This window comes from Dreissena polymorpha, chromosome 10, assembly GCF_020536995.1.
Source record: "Dreissena polymorpha isolate Duluth1 chromosome 10, UMN_Dpol_1.0, whole genome shotgun sequence".
NCBI lineage: Eukaryota > Metazoa > Mollusca > Bivalvia > Myida > Dreissenidae > Dreissena > Dreissena polymorpha.
Window position 1 is genome coordinate 27297876 of NC_068364.1, and position 20069 is coordinate 27317944.

Genomic DNA, 20069 nt, shown 5'->3' on the forward strand with positions numbered 1-20069 from the left:
CAATATTATTACAGTCTATTGATTTCAATGAGTTAATTCCGAAACTTACATTTAAGAAAGATAGTTTAACGTTAAGTTGATGTTGTTCAAGAAAAGATATTAATTGATTCCAAATAGGCTGTATGTGTTTGCACTCCCAAAAAAGATGTTCTATAGTTTCAATGTTTTCACTGCAGAAGTCACACAGATTTGAGTTAGATAATTTGCATTTATAGAGATATTTATTTGTAGCTATAATTCTATGGATGTATTTATATTGAAAATTTCTCAGTGTGCTTTCAATAGTTGCTTTATATGGCATGGTAAATATGTGTTTCCAATTAAGTTCATTTTCTCCAAAATGGACTTGCCATTTATTTTGGATTTTGGAGTTTTCTGTAGGGTTTTTAATGTGTAGTGTGTAAAATATTTGATTTGTTTTGTTTTTTCTTCCAAGTATGTTTTCTACAAATGTTGTTTGAGTACATGGTGTATTATTTGTATTGATTTCAGATTTAATGTGTATGGGTATGCTTTTGATAAGTGTGTAGTACTTCAGAAAATGATTTGAAGATGTTCCGTATATGTAGCATATATTATCAAAAGAGTAGAAATCCTTAATTCTGTAGTCATATAATTGGTCGACATACTTAATGCTTCGTTCAAACCAGGCTTTATAGAAAAACGTCTTATTGTTTGAAGTTATGTCTTTATTGTTCCATAAAATTGTTTTACTGCTGGTTTGGGTTTCTAAGTTATGAGTGACATCACTCCATGCTGATAGAACATCAGACAGAAATATGTTTTCGTTTGCAATTTCATGTAAGATAGTATTGCTGATGTTACATTCAAAGATTAAGGAGTCACCATTTTTTTTTAGGATTTTCTGGTAGAATAATTTCCATTTACTCGTATTGGTATTATCTAGGTATCTTTTAACCCAGCTGCATTTGATTGCATTCAAGAATGAGTCAATGTTCGTTAATTGGATACCTCCATTTTCTACAGATTGAATTAACTGAGTTCTTTTTATTTTATCAGGCTTACCGTCCCATATGAAATTAAATATTGCTGATTTTATATCGTTAATAACATCATTTGGTGGATTTGGGAGAACTGTTAAAACATATATTAATTTAGGAAGTGCAAACGTTTTCAATACTGTGTTTTTTCCGATTAGTGTAAGTTTACGATGATGCCATGATTTTAAGCAGTTTTTAAAATTCTGTAATTTAGGTAGTATGTTTTTAAGAACTGTATCCTTTTCATTATTTGTGAAAGTAATTCCTAACGTTGTGGCTTCTTCGGATGTCCAATTAAATTTCATTTCTTTTTTATATTGAACATTACTTTGTTTTAATTAACCTACTCGAAGCACAGTACATTTACTTTTGTTTAGTTTAAGACCCGATGTCATTCCGTAAAGGGTTAGCGACTCTATTAGGTTATGGAAAGAATCGTAATTGTCATTTAAAAAATAAGTTGCATCGTCAGCAAATAGGGATTGTTTGATTTCTTCGTCAGGTTCTAGTGATATGCCTTTTATGTGTTTATTTGATTGGATGTGATGTGATAGATACTCGATGCAAATAATAAATAGCGATGATGAGAGTGGACATCCTTGTCGAACCCCTCGTTCGATGTTAAAACTGTTCGAAAAGAAGCCATTGTTAATGATTATACTGTTAATATCGGTATAGAATAGTTTGACCCATTGAATGAGACTTTCACCAAAGTTCATATTTTCTAAGCAAGAGAACATAAATGAATGATCAAGCGAATCGAATGCCTTTTCAAAGTCTGCAAAGAATATTAGACCAGGATTATATGAATTGTTGAAATAGTTAATGCATTCTTGGATAAGACGAACGTTTTCACCAATGTAACGTCCTTTTATGAAACCAGATTGAGATTTTGAAATGATTGATGGTAATATTTTTTTTATTCTGTTTGCTATACTTTTTGTTGCAATTTTATAATCATTGTTTAGTAAACTAATAGGGCGCCAGTTTGATAAGGATTCTAAGTTTTTTCCGGGTTTTGGAATAAGTGATATAATACCTTGTTTTTGTAGCGTAGTTAAGTTTTCGTTGTTAAATGAATAGTTAAGTGAATTAATTAGATGTGTTTTTATATCATTCCAGAATATTTTATAAAATTCGATTGTGATGCCATCAGATCCTGGGCTTTTGTTATTTTGCATTTCTTTTAGAGCTAATCCACATTCATATTCATTAAGCAATCCGTCGCACAGTTGTTTTTCCTCCTGGTTTAAAGCGTGATGTGTATTTTTAAAACTGGTGTTATTTTCAACATTTTTTCGTTTATAGAGGGTTTCGAAAAATAAACGTTGTTCTTCTAGTATTTGAGTTCTGTTTGTTATATCTTTGCCATTGACTACTAATTTGTGTACAGTTTTTTGTTCACTTCTACGTTATTCAATGTTTGCGAAATATTTTGTATTTTTTTCATTGTGTTCAACATGCTGTGCACGCGCTCTTAGTATTATTCCATTGAGATGTGTATGATAAATTCCATCTAATATTTGTTTTTTTAATGTTATTTCATTTTCAATGTCGGTGGTATCATTTGTGTTTGTTTGATGCAATTGTTTTTCAAGTGTTTCAATGGTTTTGATGGTTTCATTTTCAAGTTTGTGTGTTTCTTTTTGTTTAAATGATGTGTATCTTATTGTTGTGTTACGTATATTTCCTTTAATTACTTCCCATAAGGTGTTAGGGTTTGCATCTTTATTATTTTGAACTGTATTTAATATTTCCTGTTTTATTTGTGTTTGATATTGTGTATCTAATAAGATGCTGTTGTTAATTTTAAAGTATCCTGGGCCTCTTTCAGGTTGTATATTGTGCAGTTTAAGTTCAACTAGAGAGTGGTCAGTCATAAATCCTGGTTTTATGTTACATGTATCAATTATGTTGCAAAGAGATTCAGATATTAAAAAAAAGTCTAATCTACAAAATATTGTTGGTTTTGTGTTTGAGTGCCAGGTGAATTTGCTTTCGTTTGGGTATATTGTACGCCAGATATCTATCATATTGTAGTTTTCAATTATGTTGTTTAGAATGTTTCTATTTTTAATATGAGTATAAAGGTTTCCATTCTTTTTATCTAATAATGGGTTCAGGACAGTATTGAAATCACCACCGATTATAATATTTTTATCTTGGTTATTGATTATAAAGGATTGTAATGTTTCGTAAAATGTGGAATCGTCTATGTTAGGGCCGTAGACGTTGATTAATGTTATTTGTGTTTCGTGTATTTTGATATCTATACTTGCTTGTCTGCCAATTATTATTTCCTTAAAGTTATCGACTGTGACCCCTATATTATTTTTTATCAGAAAGGCAATGCCTTGTTTATTAGTATGTTCTCCACTGAGATAGATTTCTCCGTCCCATTCATCTTTTAAGGTTTGTGCTAAAGTATGTGTCAAGTGACTTTCTTGTAAAAGGCATATACTATATTTTTTGTCGTCTAACCATTTGAAGATTTTAATGCGTTTGTCTTTGTTGTTTAGCCCTTTAACATTTAAAGTACATAATTTAATCATTTAAAAAGGTGGAGGGTGATTTTAATGATAGTTTGTGTGTGCATGTCCAGTTAGTTTCTTTTTTAAAACATATCCAGTTGGTTTCTACTATAAGACGTAAGATGTTTACACATACGAACAAAAATAGAAAACAAAAATTAGGGATACAAACAGATGAATATTCCATAGAAAGAAGAAGTAAAAAGAAATAACGGATAATGTATAATGGATCTTGCCTATTAAGATGAGAGAGTTGTGTTAAAAACGAGTTTAAAGACATGAATAACATGTATAAAAAAAAATAAAAAATAGTGCGTGGTCGTTAGTTTCTGTATAAAAGAAATATTTATAAAAAAGGAATATAATTAGTTCATGAGTGTAAATATGTATATATATATATATATATATATAAAGGGAAAGGATAATAGACATTGGTATTCAGTGTGATCGATGGAGAAGAGTTAAAGAAGCTACTGGGATTGAAAAGGACGAGAAAATGATGGAAATATTGATCGATGCGTAAGTCTTCTTCATTTTCAGTTTGTGTTTCATAGCTACTTTTCTATAAATTCCCTTAATTATTTTGCTATATAATGAACACGATTTGACTTACACACACACAAACCCTTATAAGTATAAAAGATGTGTTTTAGAAATGTACAATGCTTTTAAATTTCAGAACTACTTCTGAACTAGAGAGCTTCAACAATCATCTTTTGATACGCTCCAAACCAAAGCGAAATGCTTTCAGGTAAATAAAAAGTTAAATGTTTAAAAAATACACTTGTTAAAGTGTTTCTTTTTTTATGAACACATGCTCATTCATTGAACAAAGGAATTTATGCTCTTTCTTTTTGAGAATTTACATTTTAATAGTGTAAAAATGATGTACCCTTTGTGACAAGTCTCGTAATAAACTGCCTGAATGACTAAAATATGAATATATTTTTAGCTCGGCTGTTTTCGGAGAAAACCCGAGGTATTGTCATAGCCAGCTCGTCGTTGTTGTGTCGTCAGCCAGCTGCTCGTTGTCGTGTTGTCCGCCGGCGTCGTGCTAAAACTTTTACATTTTGCTCTACAATCAAAGTGATTCCACCTACAACTTTGAAACTTCAAATGTGGATTCACCTTGATGAGTTCTACACGCCACACCCATTTTTCGGTCACAAGGTCAAAGGTCAATGTCCCTGTGACCTCTAAAAAAAAATTATGACAAGCTTTCGAAGCCTAGCGTGGCACCCGTAACGCGGTGCTCTTGTTTCATCATGTGATAGTAAAATTATTTATGAACAGGATTTTTGTAGTTTTGTTCACAGGATGTTTAAACAACTAGTAGTTAATCAAGAAATGAATTCTGATTATGAATATGTCAAGTCATTGGTGTTGAATTAGTTCATATCTAGTGTAACATCATCAAAGTCCTAAAGGCAGATTTTCACATGATGAGTTGCATGATATTTTCTGAGTTTCATTTCTAAAATTATTTTTTTCAGCTGTGCAGGTGTCAGTTAGCAGCAATAGATTATTCAAAACACTTGAATCGTCCTGTTTTGTTGGACAAAGAAGGAAATGAGAGGTATTTATATTATTGTTTTCGCCCTGTATGTTGGTTTGTGTGTTTGTTTGCGTCAAACTTTAACATTTTGCCATAACTTTTGCAATATTGAAGATAGTAACTTCATATTTGGCATGCAGTTGTATCTCATGGAGCTGCACATTTTGAGTGGTGAAAGGTCAAGATAATCCTTCAAGGTCAAGGTAAAAAAAAAACAAATTCAAGAGAAGTAATAAGCTTTAAAGAGTTCATCTGAACCTACCAAATGATAAAAAAAAAAAATCAAAGTGGCGCAGTAGGGGAGATAGTGTTTCTGACAAACACATTTCCTGTTTTTATTAAATTTTGAATTGTAAGGATCAATTTACAGATTTATGATTACTTATTGAAAGTTTTTATTATTAATAATTAAATTGAATTTACAAACATGATGTATTTAAGCTCAAATTTGACACATTCATGTGATATGAATAATAAGTATACATTTTGCAAACAATGCTCCTGTCATAAAAGAACTACTGCAGCAAAGTATGGACTGAATCAGTAAATTTATATTATGGCATATATATTGTCTATAGATCTTTATTCTTTTGTTTTGTTTTAGCAATTGTCATTTCATTTTTTCAAACATCATGTCAGTTATAAAACAATCTTTCAGGAGAAAAAAGGTGTACTCAAAAGCTGCTTGTAATTGGAGCACAAGGCCTGTGAAAAAAACATACATAACCGGTTTGATCACTGAAGTTATAAATGAATTCACCATAGGCAAGAAAAGAATAAGTGGCAAATGTGAACAGCTGCCTGAAGACTCCAAAAGAATTAGGTCAACTATAGCCCCCGTCACCCCTCCACCTACATCAATACTTGGAGATCAGCATGTCTCTAGATTGAGAAAAGCGAAAAAATGAATTGTTGCCCAAGACGTGTTTGATATTCATTTGAAGTTGACGCAGAAGTTATCTTTGTTAGATAACTATTAAGTTTCACATCTTTAGTGTAAATATAATTTTAGAAGTGTTTTGAAAATGTACAATCTAACATTATGTTATAAATAATGAATGCTCTTGGTTGTACAATGCAATTACATTTTTTAGGAAGTTTTAATATTGAATTTAGCATAAAATATTTTTTTTATGTTATATTTTGTGCGTTTTTTATCAATACATTTTTATGCTCCCCCAAAATTTATTTTGGGGGGAGCATATAGTTGCCGCTTCGTCTGTCTGTCCGTGTGTCCGTCTGTGCACAATTTTTGTCCAGGCTATTTCTCAGAAAGTAATGACCGGAATTCAATGAAACTTTATGGGAAGCTTCACTACCAAGAGGAGATGTGCATATTATCAGCCGGTTCTCTTCAGATGATTTTTCACAGAGTTATGGCCCTTTGAAATTTTCCATTGTACATATAGTGCAATTCTTGTCCGGGCTATTTCTCAGCAACTAATGACTGGAATTCTATGAAACTTTATGGGAAGCTTCACTACCAAGAGGAGATGTGCATATTATCAGCCGGTTCTCATCCGATGATTTTTCACAGAGTTATGGCCCTTTGAAATTTTCCATTGCACATATAGTGCAATGCTTGTCCGAGCTATTTCTCAGCAACTTATTACAGTAATTCTATGAAACTTGATGGGAAGCTTCACTACCAACAGGAGATGTGCATATTATCAGCCGGTTCTGGTCGGATGATTTTTCACAGAGTTATGGCCCTTTGAAATTTTCTATAAACTGTACATATAGTGCAATTCTTGTCCAGGCTATTTCTCCCCAACTACTGACCGGAATTCAATGAAGCTTTAATCCATCCATCGTATAATTTTGTCCACAGTTATGCCCCTTAAGACGTTTCCTTTTATCTGAATATATAGTGCAATATTGTGACAAAAAAACACTTTTGGGGAGCATCACCAGTCTACACCGGTTTCTTGTTACACATGTAAAAAACACAATTTTTCTTACAAAATGTTTAGTTTTTTGTTTGATTATCGATATGTGTTTTTCATTGCCTTCTTTATTACCTGTATTTAATAAAACCATTGTAGTCAATGTCTCTAAGCCTCTTATAATTGACCTCGAGAGTAGTTTCCTCTTTAATTATCGATACTATGAATGTGATAGTGTATCCAGATATGCCTCAGTGTTCTATTTACACATCAACATTTAATACTTTTTAATGGCCATACTCATTTGAAATGCAAATCACCTAAATAATTAAATGCCAGCATCATACACTCGAACCAACTTCAATGAGTTCTCAACTCCTGTCACATTTCTATGTGCATGTATTGAGTTCGATCCATTTTCTGACACCAGATGAATATAATACAAAATTTGTAAAAAAAAATCAAACTTCAATGCATGGATCAAGTTCATATCACACTGAATAAAATACCTCAATTGTATATCAATTTAATAGATAGGAAAAAATCGGCTGAGCTAAAATGTAGACGGTCTGCGCAGGTTACTACATAAAGAAAGCACACAATATACAAAACATGGTTGAACAATAATAAGATACTATTTTTTTTTAATTTCAACAGCAACTTGTTGCTTTTTATTGATTTCGAAATGTTTAATCATGCATTAGCATATGTCATGTTTAAAATGTATTTTAAGAAACCTAATCTAACAAATATCAAGTGTGAAACAAAATGACTCCAAATAAAAAAATAAACAAGGGCTGTTTGTAAAACATGCATGCCCCACATATGGGCTGTCAGTTGTAGTGGCAGCCATTGTGTGAATACGTTTTTTGTCACTGTGACATTGACCTTTGACCTAGTCACCTGAAAATCAATAGGGGTCATCTGCGAGTCGTGATCAATGAACTTATGAAGTTTCATGATCCTAGGCGTAAGCTTTCTTGAGTTATCATCCGGAAACTATTCGGTGGACGGACGGACCGACTGACCGACATGAGCGAACAACATACCTCCTCTTCTTCGAAGGGGGGCATAATATAAAAAATCAAAATGCAAACTTAAAATTGAATAAAAGCAAAAGATATAAAAAATAAAAATAAAAACAGGTAGTACAAAATATTGAAATGGTATGCAAACTTAACAATTTTTAAGCAAAAAAAGAGTAATCCTTTCTTTACTCATGTAAAAACATAAATTGCATTGAATAAAATAGCAAGATGACAAACAACTACACAATGTCTTAGAACTTAGCATCTTTGTTGGCATTAGCTGAAATTCATTTTAATAAGCCAATAATGATTCAGTAAATGATTTTCCCACATGACAAAATTGCCTTTATAGCAGGATTAATTTTTAAGATGGGATATTTAATAGGTTTGCATGGTAGAACATTATTGACCCATTTCTTAGTCCTTGTTATAACACAATATGACGCTGCAAAACTTAAGATATTCAGTTACAGAAACTCATAATACATGAATCTTACTCACAGGTCTGTGACTTGAGCATAATTCTGGGACCATCCCACAGCAAACTCGATCTTCCACTCTCTCGTATTGTGGGCATCTGTGACAAGAGCACCACTTAGTTATTGTTGCTAATGTATCAACTTTCTGGATCTTTCTGGCAGGACGTTTTCCTTAACTCTTCTGTAGACTTGAATCCTGAGTGTAACAAATAAAACATCATGCATTTGATAAAAAACCAAGTAATGCAGAAAATCTAACAAATAATAGCAAAAAGAGTAACCCTAAAATGACAAAATCATGATGTCAATGTCATGACCTAATCACATGAGTTATAGTGCACTTCTTGATTTACTACATGTTATTTGCAACCACAGCCTACATCCACAGATTTCGGACCTAAATATTGTGAAAAAAAAAGCAAAAAGTCCTACTATTCTTAGCCAAGGTGACTGTTCAACTCTCAGGCCTTTACAATAATAGTTCTAACTTGTAAATCATAATGGGTTATAGTCAAACCTGCATTTATCAACACAGAGCGGACAAGGGTGATATTATTATTTCTTCTTAGTTCATCTGGTCACAAATAGATATACATAATTCACTATACCCCTCCGGTTGACCAGGTGGGAGAATTTATCGAATAACTGGCACATAATTAAAATGTGTACACACAAGAGCATTAAAATAAACTTACTGAATCTGTGTCCTGAGAATACAACAACATTCTCTTAGATGGCTGTCTCACGCATTTACTTCTTCTCATCTCTCCCTCTGTTTTGGCCTAAATAAAAAAACATAAATAATACACTGACTTATTTGTGCTCTAGGATCTGGGCACGAATTTACTGTGGAAGAATCCACTGGCTTCTATTAGCAAAATTTAAAAGTTAATGTAAAACGTACATTGCAAAATAAACAACACAAAATTTAAAAGTCAAAACGAGAAAATCATAAAATCAAAATACGTTAAATTGATTCTCATTTTCATGCATTGGAGTCGTCTACTATCGTCTAATTTGTAAACCAGCGACATTTAGCGTCGAATTGCAAGGTAAAGACCAACAATCCGCTAACATTCAACGGCAGATAAACTCATCTTGTTGAATTAAATAAAATAAGATCGGAATCTTAATATATTATATTTGATTAAATCAAAAAAACATATTTTCTTACTGGTACGCTCATTGTAGATTTCGAAGCCTCCGCCATTTTGTTTGTTTGTGTGTGAATCACGTGACACGAAGCGCGAAATACAAATAGAAAGGGATTTCCCAAGGTAGACGCAAAAGTCGTAATACAATTTGGCTGTTGCTCTTTAGTTTTGTAGTTTTTAGCAAAAGGTTGAGTTGGATATGGTTCAAATTAACGAATGTTATTAATTAATATCAAAATAATAGCCTGCTAAATTCAGGAAAATAATCCATTGGACAGTCCCTTTAATAAAATTATGAATTACATATTAGTCTTATAACATTTAAAAAAACTTCTTTATTTGCTTGACTTGTTGTGTTTGCATAAACATTTAAAGCAAATCTTAGTCTAGCCTTTAATCCCTGAAAATTTGGGATAACTTCTTTCCTTTTCCACTGAAAAATGTACTTTCCTCCTTGAAATGAATAAAGTATTGAATATTTGCATTTTTTAAGATTTCAGAGATGTCTTTTATGAGTTTTGTAGCATTACATTCCCAGAATAAATGGGTAATTGATTCTTCTGACATTTTGTAAAAAGTGCATGTATTACTATCTGACAAGCCCATTAAAAAAAGGAAGTTTGTTCCCAATATTCTGTGGATAATCCTAGTTTGTAGCCATTGCATATATGTATTATTTGTGTTTGTAAACACTGTGTTGCAAAAAATCATGTGTCAAGGCTCTGTTTAGGGGTAATTTGTCTCTGATCGCAGATCACTTGTGCTGTATTTTAAGAACACTTTCCACACACCATCATGGGTTGGTTAACGTTATTGCAAAACGCAATGTTGCATTTCTATAAGTTTCATGCTAGCACATGCTGAATTATCATTTTGACCCATTAGTGCAAAAAGGTACCATGTCGCTTTTTAGCTCACCTGAGCACAACGTGCTCATGGTGAGCTATTGTGATCGCCTTTTGTCTGTCGTGCGTTGTGCGTCGTGCGTCGTCAACATTTACCTTGTTAACACTCTAAAGGTCACATTTATTGTCCAATCTTCATGAAACTTGGTTAGAACATGTGTCTCAATAATATTTTGGACGGGTTCGAAAATGGTTCCGGTTGGTTGAAAAACATGGCAGCCAGGGGGCTTGGCAGTTTTCCTTATATGGCTAAAGTAAAACCTTGTTAACACTCTAGAAGTCACATTTTTAGTCCAATCTGCATGAAACTTGGTGGGAACATGTGTCCCAATAAAATCTTGAACAAGTTTAAAAATTGTTCCGGTTGGATGAAAAACATGGCCATCAGGGGGCAGGGCAGTTTTCCTAATATGACTATAGTAAAACCTTGTTAACACTCTAGAAGTCACATTTATTGTCCAATCTTCATGAAACTTAGTCAGAACATTTGTTATAATGATATCTTGAACGTGTTCGAAAATGGTTTTGGTTTGTTGAAAACCATGGCTGCCAGGGGGCGTGGCAGTTTCCTAATATGGCTATAGTAAAACCTTGTTAACACTCTAGAAGTCACATTTTTAGTCCAATCTTCATGAAACTTGGTCAGAACATGTGTCCCAATAATATCTTGGAAGAATTTGAAAATGGTTCCAGTTGAATGAAAAACAGCGCCGCCAGGGGGCGTGGCAGTTTACCGTATATGGCTTTAGTGTATAGTAAAACCTTGTTAACACTCTAGAAGTCACATTTATTGTCCAATCTTCATGAAACTTAGTCAGAACATTTTTTCAAACGATATCTTGGATGAGTTTGAAAATGGTTCTGCTCTGTTGAAAAACATGGCTGCCAGGGGGCGGGACTGTTTTCCTTATATGGCTATAGTAAAACCTTGTTAACACTCTAGAAGTCACATTTGTGGTCCAATGCTCATGAAACTTGGTCAGAATATTTGTACTAATGATATCTGGGCTGAGTTCGAAAATGGTTGAGATCCGTTAAAAAAAACATGGCTGCAAGGGGGCGTGGCATTTTTCCTTATAGGGCTATATAGTAAACCCTTGTTTACACTCTAGAAGTCACATTTATTATCCAATCTTTATGAACCTTGATCAGAACATGAAAATGCTTCTGCTTTGTTGAAAAACATGGATGCTGGGGCTGGTGACACTTTATAAGCCACATTTATTTGCCAATCTTTATGAATCGGAAACCCTTTCTTATCATTAATACTTCTCAGGTGAGCGACCAGGGCCACCATGGCTCTCTTGTTAATTAAATGTAACATGGTACTGTTTTGCACCAATGGGGCGATTTATTCATTCAGGTTTCATGATTGAAGATATTCTCAACATTTCTTGGATATTAATGTTGATCAAAACCTGGGTTACACAGCTACGCTAAATTAATTATGATAACATACCAAAAAAACATGTTGTCAGTGCAGGAAAAAAAATCATCATATATGAGAATCAAAAACAAAAATTCAATGCTATCTTCAATACATTTGTTGTGTACATTAAAGAAATGACAGCCTATAAACATACATGTTTGTAGTTACAGTGTAATGTTGATGTTATGTAAATAACAGACACGATATTACTATATTCGGAACTAAAATTGATTGTGTTATTTTCACCAGCATTTTTTGCAACTTGTAAAGTAAATGAGATATATAAAAGCAATTTGCATAGATGTAACAATATTATACACTATTTAGCAGTTCTTTTGTTTACAGAAACTCTAAACATTCTTTGAACTTGTGACATTATTTTTTGTACAAAATAAATGCATCTTGAAATCACTAACAATGTTTTAGTAACACAACAACACAATCCAATTGCAATTTAATTCATCTGAATCGAAAATCAAATTTACATGTATAATTAACCTATTGCACTTTGAACACCATGGTGTTGTTCTTTTCATGAAGTCCCACAATGATGGAGGCAGTGTGTCTGTTGTAGCAGACGGATTGTGGCATACAATTCTTCTCCGTACCAAGAGTAGCCAGCTTCCTTTTGCCCTCACTGTCTACCTGTAGGATGAAGGGATCGGAGTATTTGCCTCCACAAACGAGCAGCTGTCCTGCAGGTGTAACGTGTACACCACGTGGGTATTGTAGTGCAGGGTCAGTGAAGGTGGCCAGGACTGAACCATCCCTGGCCAGGGTGAGGAGCTTGTGCTGGAGTAGGTTTGTGATGTACAACTTGTCCCCTGTGGGGCTCACAGCACACCTCATTACTGCAAAAACAGAGTAACATCAAGATATTGAAATATCATTTTCCCGATCAGAGCAATAGTGGAAATGGCTATGTGCAAACAGCTTAAAACCTTGACAGCCTCTCGCAGTTTGTTCATAGTTTATGCTGTTTACTGCTCATCAGTATCTAAGCTTTTGAAGATGAAGTCTTAAAAACTTGAATCGAGTAAGAAAGGTCTCATATTAAATTTAACTTTCTAAGGGACTACAAATGCGTTAAAATACGTATCTAAGTGGGAAATGGTTATACGAAGAGTGGTTAATAACAAATCTTATTGAACTTGTATTAATAGTGTGTTGTTAAACACTAGAGACAGCACATTAGTAACATATGCATACAATCCACTAATACTAAATATGTATGTGTGGCAGGATGTTCGGTTCCAATGTATTGTGTTCTCTCAATGTTTCAAGTTTGACATGTTTGTATGTGACTGGTGTTAGAATAATTAAAGTCTTCACAAACAACGTAGAAAGAAATGATTCAATATGCACAGGAATATGTAAGGTGGTGTAACTCCATGCTGTTATAATACATTACCCATACATGCAGACATAGTTATAATGTCATTGACACACAGTAAGAAGTTTTACATGACCATCATTCAAAAGAATTATACTCGTTATTTTTGATACAGAAATTGATAAAGCATCTAGTTTCTTCATCAGTTACAAAAGTCAGTTGCTGAAATTATAAATTGATACTCATTGACTGATTTTGTTTTCCAAAATCAAAAACAGGTTACACACAGATATTGAAACGAACTCTGTGTCTACTATGAAATCAATATAATTCAACAGACAATAATTTTCCTGGATTTTGTGGTGTCCATTCAACCTTAAAATCAAATGTTCAACATATTTTAGTGCAAACTCGTTTATTGGACATTAAACAAATAAATTAGAATCAATAAATATGCCCCATTTTACCAGCTCATGAAATTGTATGTTAGTGAAATTAAATGGGTTCTCAATATTTTAGACATGGCATAGACATGGAATGTCTTAATGAACTTTACATGAAATTGTATTATATCCTGCTACTGAAATATAATTTGATGGTTCATTCTAAATCTATTAAACCATAATGATATAAATATAAATTAACTATTATTCTAACCTGTATAATCACCTGATGTATCTTCATACATCTTGCTGACAAGTTTCCCATTCAGTTTATACTTGTACAGTGCAGTCCAAGAAGTAATATATAGGTCTCCCTGGTGGAAGGCAATACCGTAACATGTATGCAGTAACTGAAGCTTTCTTCCTGTCACTATTTGCCTGTTGTTGACTGTTATAAACTGGACCTCATGTATGTTACTGTCATTCCGTGTCACAGCCACCTCTCTCGATGTGATTTGACATATATCCACGGGCCATTTAGTCATACTACAGTGACTCACCACCTGGTTCTGCTGGTCAAGAAGCTTGACAATATTATTACTTTGGTCTACAACCAGGACCTGTCTGTCTGTGAGGACAAGGATGCCTGAGATCAAGCATTCCTGTGAATCACTTGATATTTTCACATTGTTTTCAGACTTCCTCAGCACAATGATTACCTTGTTTGGATTATCTTGTACCATCAATGTCTTGGTACTGTGTTCTATCCTCCCAAGACCAGACAGCTTGGACAAGTACCGTACAATTTCACTGTTAGGCTGGAATGTTATATAGAATTTATCCTGAAGAAAGTTCGTGTTCAGAAAAGTTGTAGACTGTACTATTTTGTCCTCGCATTTCCTGGTGGCTATAAAGGATAGTTCCAGCTTGCTTTAATCACTAATGTCCTGTATGACGTCTCGAAGTTGTCTTAATTCATCCCTAAGCCTGATGCATTTGTCAGCTTCACTTTTGATGGAGGCCTGCAGTTTGGTTAGAGTATCTTTCATTTCCTTCAGTGTTTTCTGTTCAATCGTGTCTAAGGTTGCATTTATTTCTCTGCGAGCTTTTTGTATCCTGCTTAACTGCTCATCGTATGAACTTTGCACATAATGAATGCTAGCCTCCTGGTTGCCTTGAAGTTCCTTCATTTCTTTCAGAATAGTTTGGATAGAAATTGACAGTTGCTGAAGGTCTGTAGACTGACTTTTTACAATGTCGGATATAAGAGTTACCTTTTTGCAGTGTCTGAAAGTTAATAGAAACAAGAAATATCTTTAAAAAAGATAAACGGCGTTTATAGTTCAATGAATGAGATCAATGATAGCAAATGTCTTTTTCTGTGCAGTTCTTAGCTGCATCACACGCAGTAAGGGATGTTACGCGGAGTTTTCGCGGCTTATTTTACATTATTACATATTGCTGGTCATAAACCTTTAGAAACAAAACAGAAAACCAAAAGAAGAATGGAAGTGAAATTAAAACATATGAGTCAACCGGCATCACGCGAAGTATCCTTATTTATAGGCGCGTTCTTCGAACAAACCTGTTTTAGTGGTTTGTCGGACATTGCTATATGATTCGCTTATTTACAGTTTCGAGAATCATCGCGCTCATGCTTAATACAATAGTCAATATGGTGGAATAATTATTGTTAAATTAATCAAAAATAATATTTATCATTGTATTGTTGAAAACACATTAATAATCTATTATTGACATATCTTAATTATATTGCTGAATATCTTCATTTAACATATTTCTATTCTAAAGAAAATTCCAGGTCACCTAGTTCACGGATAGAGTCTTTATTATATAACGATTATTTTACTGGCTGCGAACTCCGGTGATGAACTGTATATAAACTCTGACTTTCACACACTGGCCGCGAATTGACCCGAAACCTCGCGGGTTGAAATGCAATGCATTAAAGTGAGGCCTCGCTTCCACTGCTCTTTATACTTTTACATGTTAACATGTTGAAATCAATATGGAAGTAAGTACTAAATATGAGAACATAGCCTTTAGTATAAACGCTTTTGCGCTGGTAATTCTCTGAAAATATAAGGTGCACGCACAAACTGTATTTATGTCGAGAATTGATTGTAAAACTGTTCTATCTATTGAGCCTTTTCATTAGAGATAAAATTGTTTCATGCAGTATCACAGTGTTACAAAGACGCGGATATGTTTCCAATGTTTTGGTGTTATACTCAAATCAGCCAATGGAATAAATGAAGTGTATTCATTCGTACCTAGCCGCGGGAAATTTTATTTGAATATTATTGGACACTTACAAAGGTCAGGTCAGGTGAAAAGCTGGCTTAATACAGCACGCCGAAAAAACACACACTTAAAATTGTTTAAAATACTTATTTTGTAAAAGATTTTGGCCTGGAATCTATAAAACTACTTTTGTAAAATCAAAATATGAAAGATTTTATATTAGAGTCCAGCTATAGGTCAATATGGTATGTATACAAATATAACTTTATTTTAATCTAAAACCTACATTCATTTCGTCCGATATTTTACTATATGGAAAAATCTATTGTTACAGATTTCAAAAATATAGTTAAAGGGACATTACTGTGTCAAAATAAATACTAGATCCATAAGAGTTGTCTCTACTGTTTTTGTATGATTATGCTTCATAGTTAGTTGTACACTTGTAGCTTGGGTATGAATGAATAAAATATATATGCTTTATATATATTATAACACATATGCCTTACATTATATTTATTACACCGGCTTGACTACAAAATCTGAAAGTCAGCTTAAAACTGCAGTCTTTTAATAATTATTGTACGTGAACAAATGTATTGTTTATTGAAGTAACAAATCTATTGTTGATATTATAAAATTGTTATTTGTTGGCTAATAATTTGACTTCCTTGCAAAGAAGTTTGAAACCCCTACATCAGTTTCTTAACATATCTGCTTTTTAATTTAAGTAAAGTTAACATTTACCTGTGATTTAGGAATGCACAATTTGTGCAGCACAGCTCACTGTGTTCAGAACAAAACATTTCAAGGTTTTTATCTTTATGGAAATCACATTTCAGTAGAAAATCCTCCACCTTTTTGGTCACTGGCCATTTCTTCATATCTCCCCTTCCAAAGGGATTATGTTTTGTAAACAACTGGCTGTGCGGGCGGATACATTTTCCGCAGTAAAACTTAACACAAGATTCACAGTAGAAATCAGCTGTATTATCCAGTTTCCTGTCTGCGCAGGTGTAGCACAAGAAGTCGTGGAAAATGTCAGAGCCCTTGTCAATGGTGGATTGTGATAAGGTTGCCATTTTACTGAAAGAGTTTTACAAGTACTATCGGCTGAATTTAATAGCTGAACAAATCAAGCTCATCTTACCACGATCCGCAGTCTTAAACAAGTAGCACCAAACCTTCCAATATTAAACACAGTTGAAACTCAAGTTGATTTGAAGGTTAAAACTTCCGATAAACAAAAAAGTTTAACTGTCACGTGAACTGTTTATGTTAGATTACACCGTCAGTTTGCGGTTGGTTTATATGGCCACACAAAAGCAAATATCTCAACTCAACGCTGTGTTTAATCAATAAAGCAATGAGAACAGTCGGTTTTAGTGAACTATATAGCATGGGTAAAAACAGGAAGTATTTTAAACTGTAGATCACATGAATGCCAATTTATAACTCTATTCTAGCTTTCATTAATAGACTTAATATGAAAAGATAAAGCATTTACAGACCAAGTAATTTAATTTAAATGAACTTTAATATATATAAAACTGTCCTTGTCACGCTGGAAATATTCCACCTTGTGCTGCTCTGTCACAGGGAATCACTGGTTTGGTGTCATATTCACATAACATAGTTAATACCACTTACAATACTCAAATTGGTCCAAAGTTTAAATATAGTGAATAGCAATAAGTCTAACCTCTTGGTCAAAAAGGTACAATGTCACTCACCAAAGACCGGAAGCTGAGCAGCTTTTTTGCTGCTTCCATAGGATTCTTAGAAATCAGCAATGATATCATAAAAACATTTCGAAGCAAGTTTAATGATGATTGGGCACAAATTGTGACTTCAAGAGTGAAAAAACTGACAGCTCAATAGCGGCCAGGTTTTTCAACAGACAGTAATAATTATTAAACTCGTTTGAAATATCGTAAAGAAATCTAAAGACAAATGTCCCAAAAAACTTTCATGAGAACTTTACAAAAATGCGACTTACAGAGTGTTCACAAGGTTTCACTATTGACATATATGGACAACAGCAACAACCCCCCTGTCAGCCATTGTTTTGAATGGACTGGAACAATTATAAAACTCTAATAAAAAAGTATCTATAAAAAACATAACAAGAACTGTAACTGTCATGCCTGAAATACTCACTGTACTTGGGTTTGTCAGCAGGCATAATAAGTTCAGTGAGTTATTAATTTTCTGGATATGAAATTGTTAAAAGTCACTTTAATATCTTCATAATATCTGCATTTTGCATTCAAATGTTTAACGAGACAACTCTTGTCTCTTGCATTCGAAGTTTTTGCATTTTACATGTTTTTATTTTCTGAAAAACAAATCCCAATCCAATGTTTAAACAAAAGATTTTTTTAATACATAGCAACATTTAGGTCATTTCCTTATGAAACTCTTAAATTTGAAAGTTCAACCTTAATATTTAAAACACTTTAATTCTCGATTTTAAAGTATTCGTTAGCAAACAAAAAACAACAAAACTTTTTTAATTTAGTGAAAAAACATGCATTTTTTCCCATTGCAAAAGTCTCTTTCCACATTGCCGAAATAGTGAGAGAAAATGCTTCAATATGACAATGCATTAAATTTGATTTTAAAGTCACTGGAATGCATACAATAAATTGTACTTCTTTGATTATCAATGATCCTTACTCTGGGAATACTGTGGCTGAGGGCTTAATGAATGTATGAATCTTCCCAGATTAGCATGAAAAGTCCCACAGGCCAATACGGGATCACACGTTCTGCTTTAATGGTTTTGTTTCCTTTAAAAGAATTCTCTTCTTAGCGCAAAAATCCAGTTTAGGCAAAAGAGTGTGGCCCCTGATTAGCCTGTGCAAACTTCCATGGCTATTCTGGGAGAACACCTTCTGCACATGTATTACACTTGATTGAAATGATACATAGTCCAATATCACTTTCATCATTCCATTCTACATACCTTAAATTGAAAAGGTAAGTAGTCCAACAATGCTTACGTCATCCTTTTCTACCTACGCCTGATTGAAAAGGTACTTAGATCAACATAGCTTAAGTCATTCCGTTCTACCTTCCCTGGATTGAAAAGGTAAGTTGCCCAACACTGCTTATGTCATCCCATACTACCTAAGCCTGATTGAAAAGGTACGTAGTTCAACATCGCTTACGTCATCCATTTCTACCTATGCTCGATTGAAAAGGTCAGTTCTGTACTTACTGGGTAATGCTTCCATGGGACTTGAATCATGACCTCACTGTCGCTAGGCAGACAACATATATACCACACCACAGCAACTTCTGTGCAAATTTTTTTGTTTAATTTGTTCCAAAATCTGGTTTCGTGGTTTTTGCGCTTATGTTTCATAAATATAAAAATAATAGATATGGAATACATTTATGTGTTACTAAAAAGAGACTTGAGCACAGATGATTTTTTTAAATGTAATTTAGTATGTTTACTAACAATATAATACTGTTTTAAAAAGTCTTACATAATAACAATAGAAAGTAAAAAAGTTGAATAGCAAATATTGACATTCCTATGATTTGAAGCCGGCCCTCCGAAAGCAAAAACACGAGCGCAACCACTATGCCACGCTGGCTTTATAATTATAATATATTGCATGTTATATCCAAATTATCATGGAAAAGCAATATAAGCACTTTATTATTTTTCCAACTTCACATGACAATTCTACATAAATGAACCAACATTTTGAACATTTTTGTAGTCAGGAGTGTTATTTCGCTTGTTTAAAAATAAATTATGCATTCCTGCTTGTATCTATGATGATTATTTTAAAAAACATAATTTAAGCAATATGTGAAAAAATCCCTAAAAATCTTAACATGATTAGCCTCACATTTTTCTATGCATATATTACATTCTGTATATATTATATTTTATATTGCAAGTGAGTGCAATCGATTAAAGCCACATATACAAACAAACAAAAAATGAAATAAAATATACGACAAACAATTCATTTTTGCTAACAGATTTCAAAAGTGTTAGGCTAATGATGTCACGTTATTATAATAATGTAAAAAAGAGCCGCCATCTGGGTAAACCGGGTTTAATGCCTGTGCATAAAGTGTCATCCCAGATTAGGCT

The 20069-nt window shown here is 33.3% G+C and overlaps 1 protein-coding gene and 2 long non-coding RNA genes across 3 annotated transcripts; 1 reads left to right on the forward strand and 2 right to left on the reverse strand.

Moving 5' to 3' along the window:
• Positions 1-3942: 3942 nt before the first annotated feature.
• Positions 3943-6117, forward strand: LOC127847313 (uncharacterized). The gene is made up of 4 exons (XR_008033912.1): positions 3943-4051; positions 4212-4283; positions 5026-5108; positions 5746-6117. It is a non-coding gene; the product is annotated as an uncharacterized LOC127847313 (long non-coding RNA).
• Positions 6118-8479: 2362 nt separating this feature from the next.
• LOC127847314 (uncharacterized) lies at positions 8480-9917 on the reverse strand. Its single transcript, XR_008033913.1, has 3 exons — positions 9655-9917; positions 9176-9262; positions 8480-8676 (listed from the first exon to the last, which is right to left on the reverse strand). It is a non-coding gene; the product is annotated as an uncharacterized LOC127847314 (long non-coding RNA).
• Positions 9918-12410: 2493 nt separating this feature from the next.
• LOC127847305 (uncharacterized) lies at positions 12411-17252 on the reverse strand. Its single transcript, XM_052379152.1, has 3 exons — positions 16697-17252; positions 13959-14971; positions 12411-12819 (listed from the first exon to the last, which is right to left on the reverse strand). The coding sequence occupies exons 2-3, from the start codon at positions 14425-14427 to the stop codon at positions 12467-12469; spliced, it is 822 nt and encodes a 273-aa protein (XP_052235112.1). The 5' UTR covers positions 14428-14971; positions 16697-17252; the 3' UTR covers positions 12411-12466.
• Between the last annotated feature and the right edge of the window lie 2817 nt (positions 17253-20069).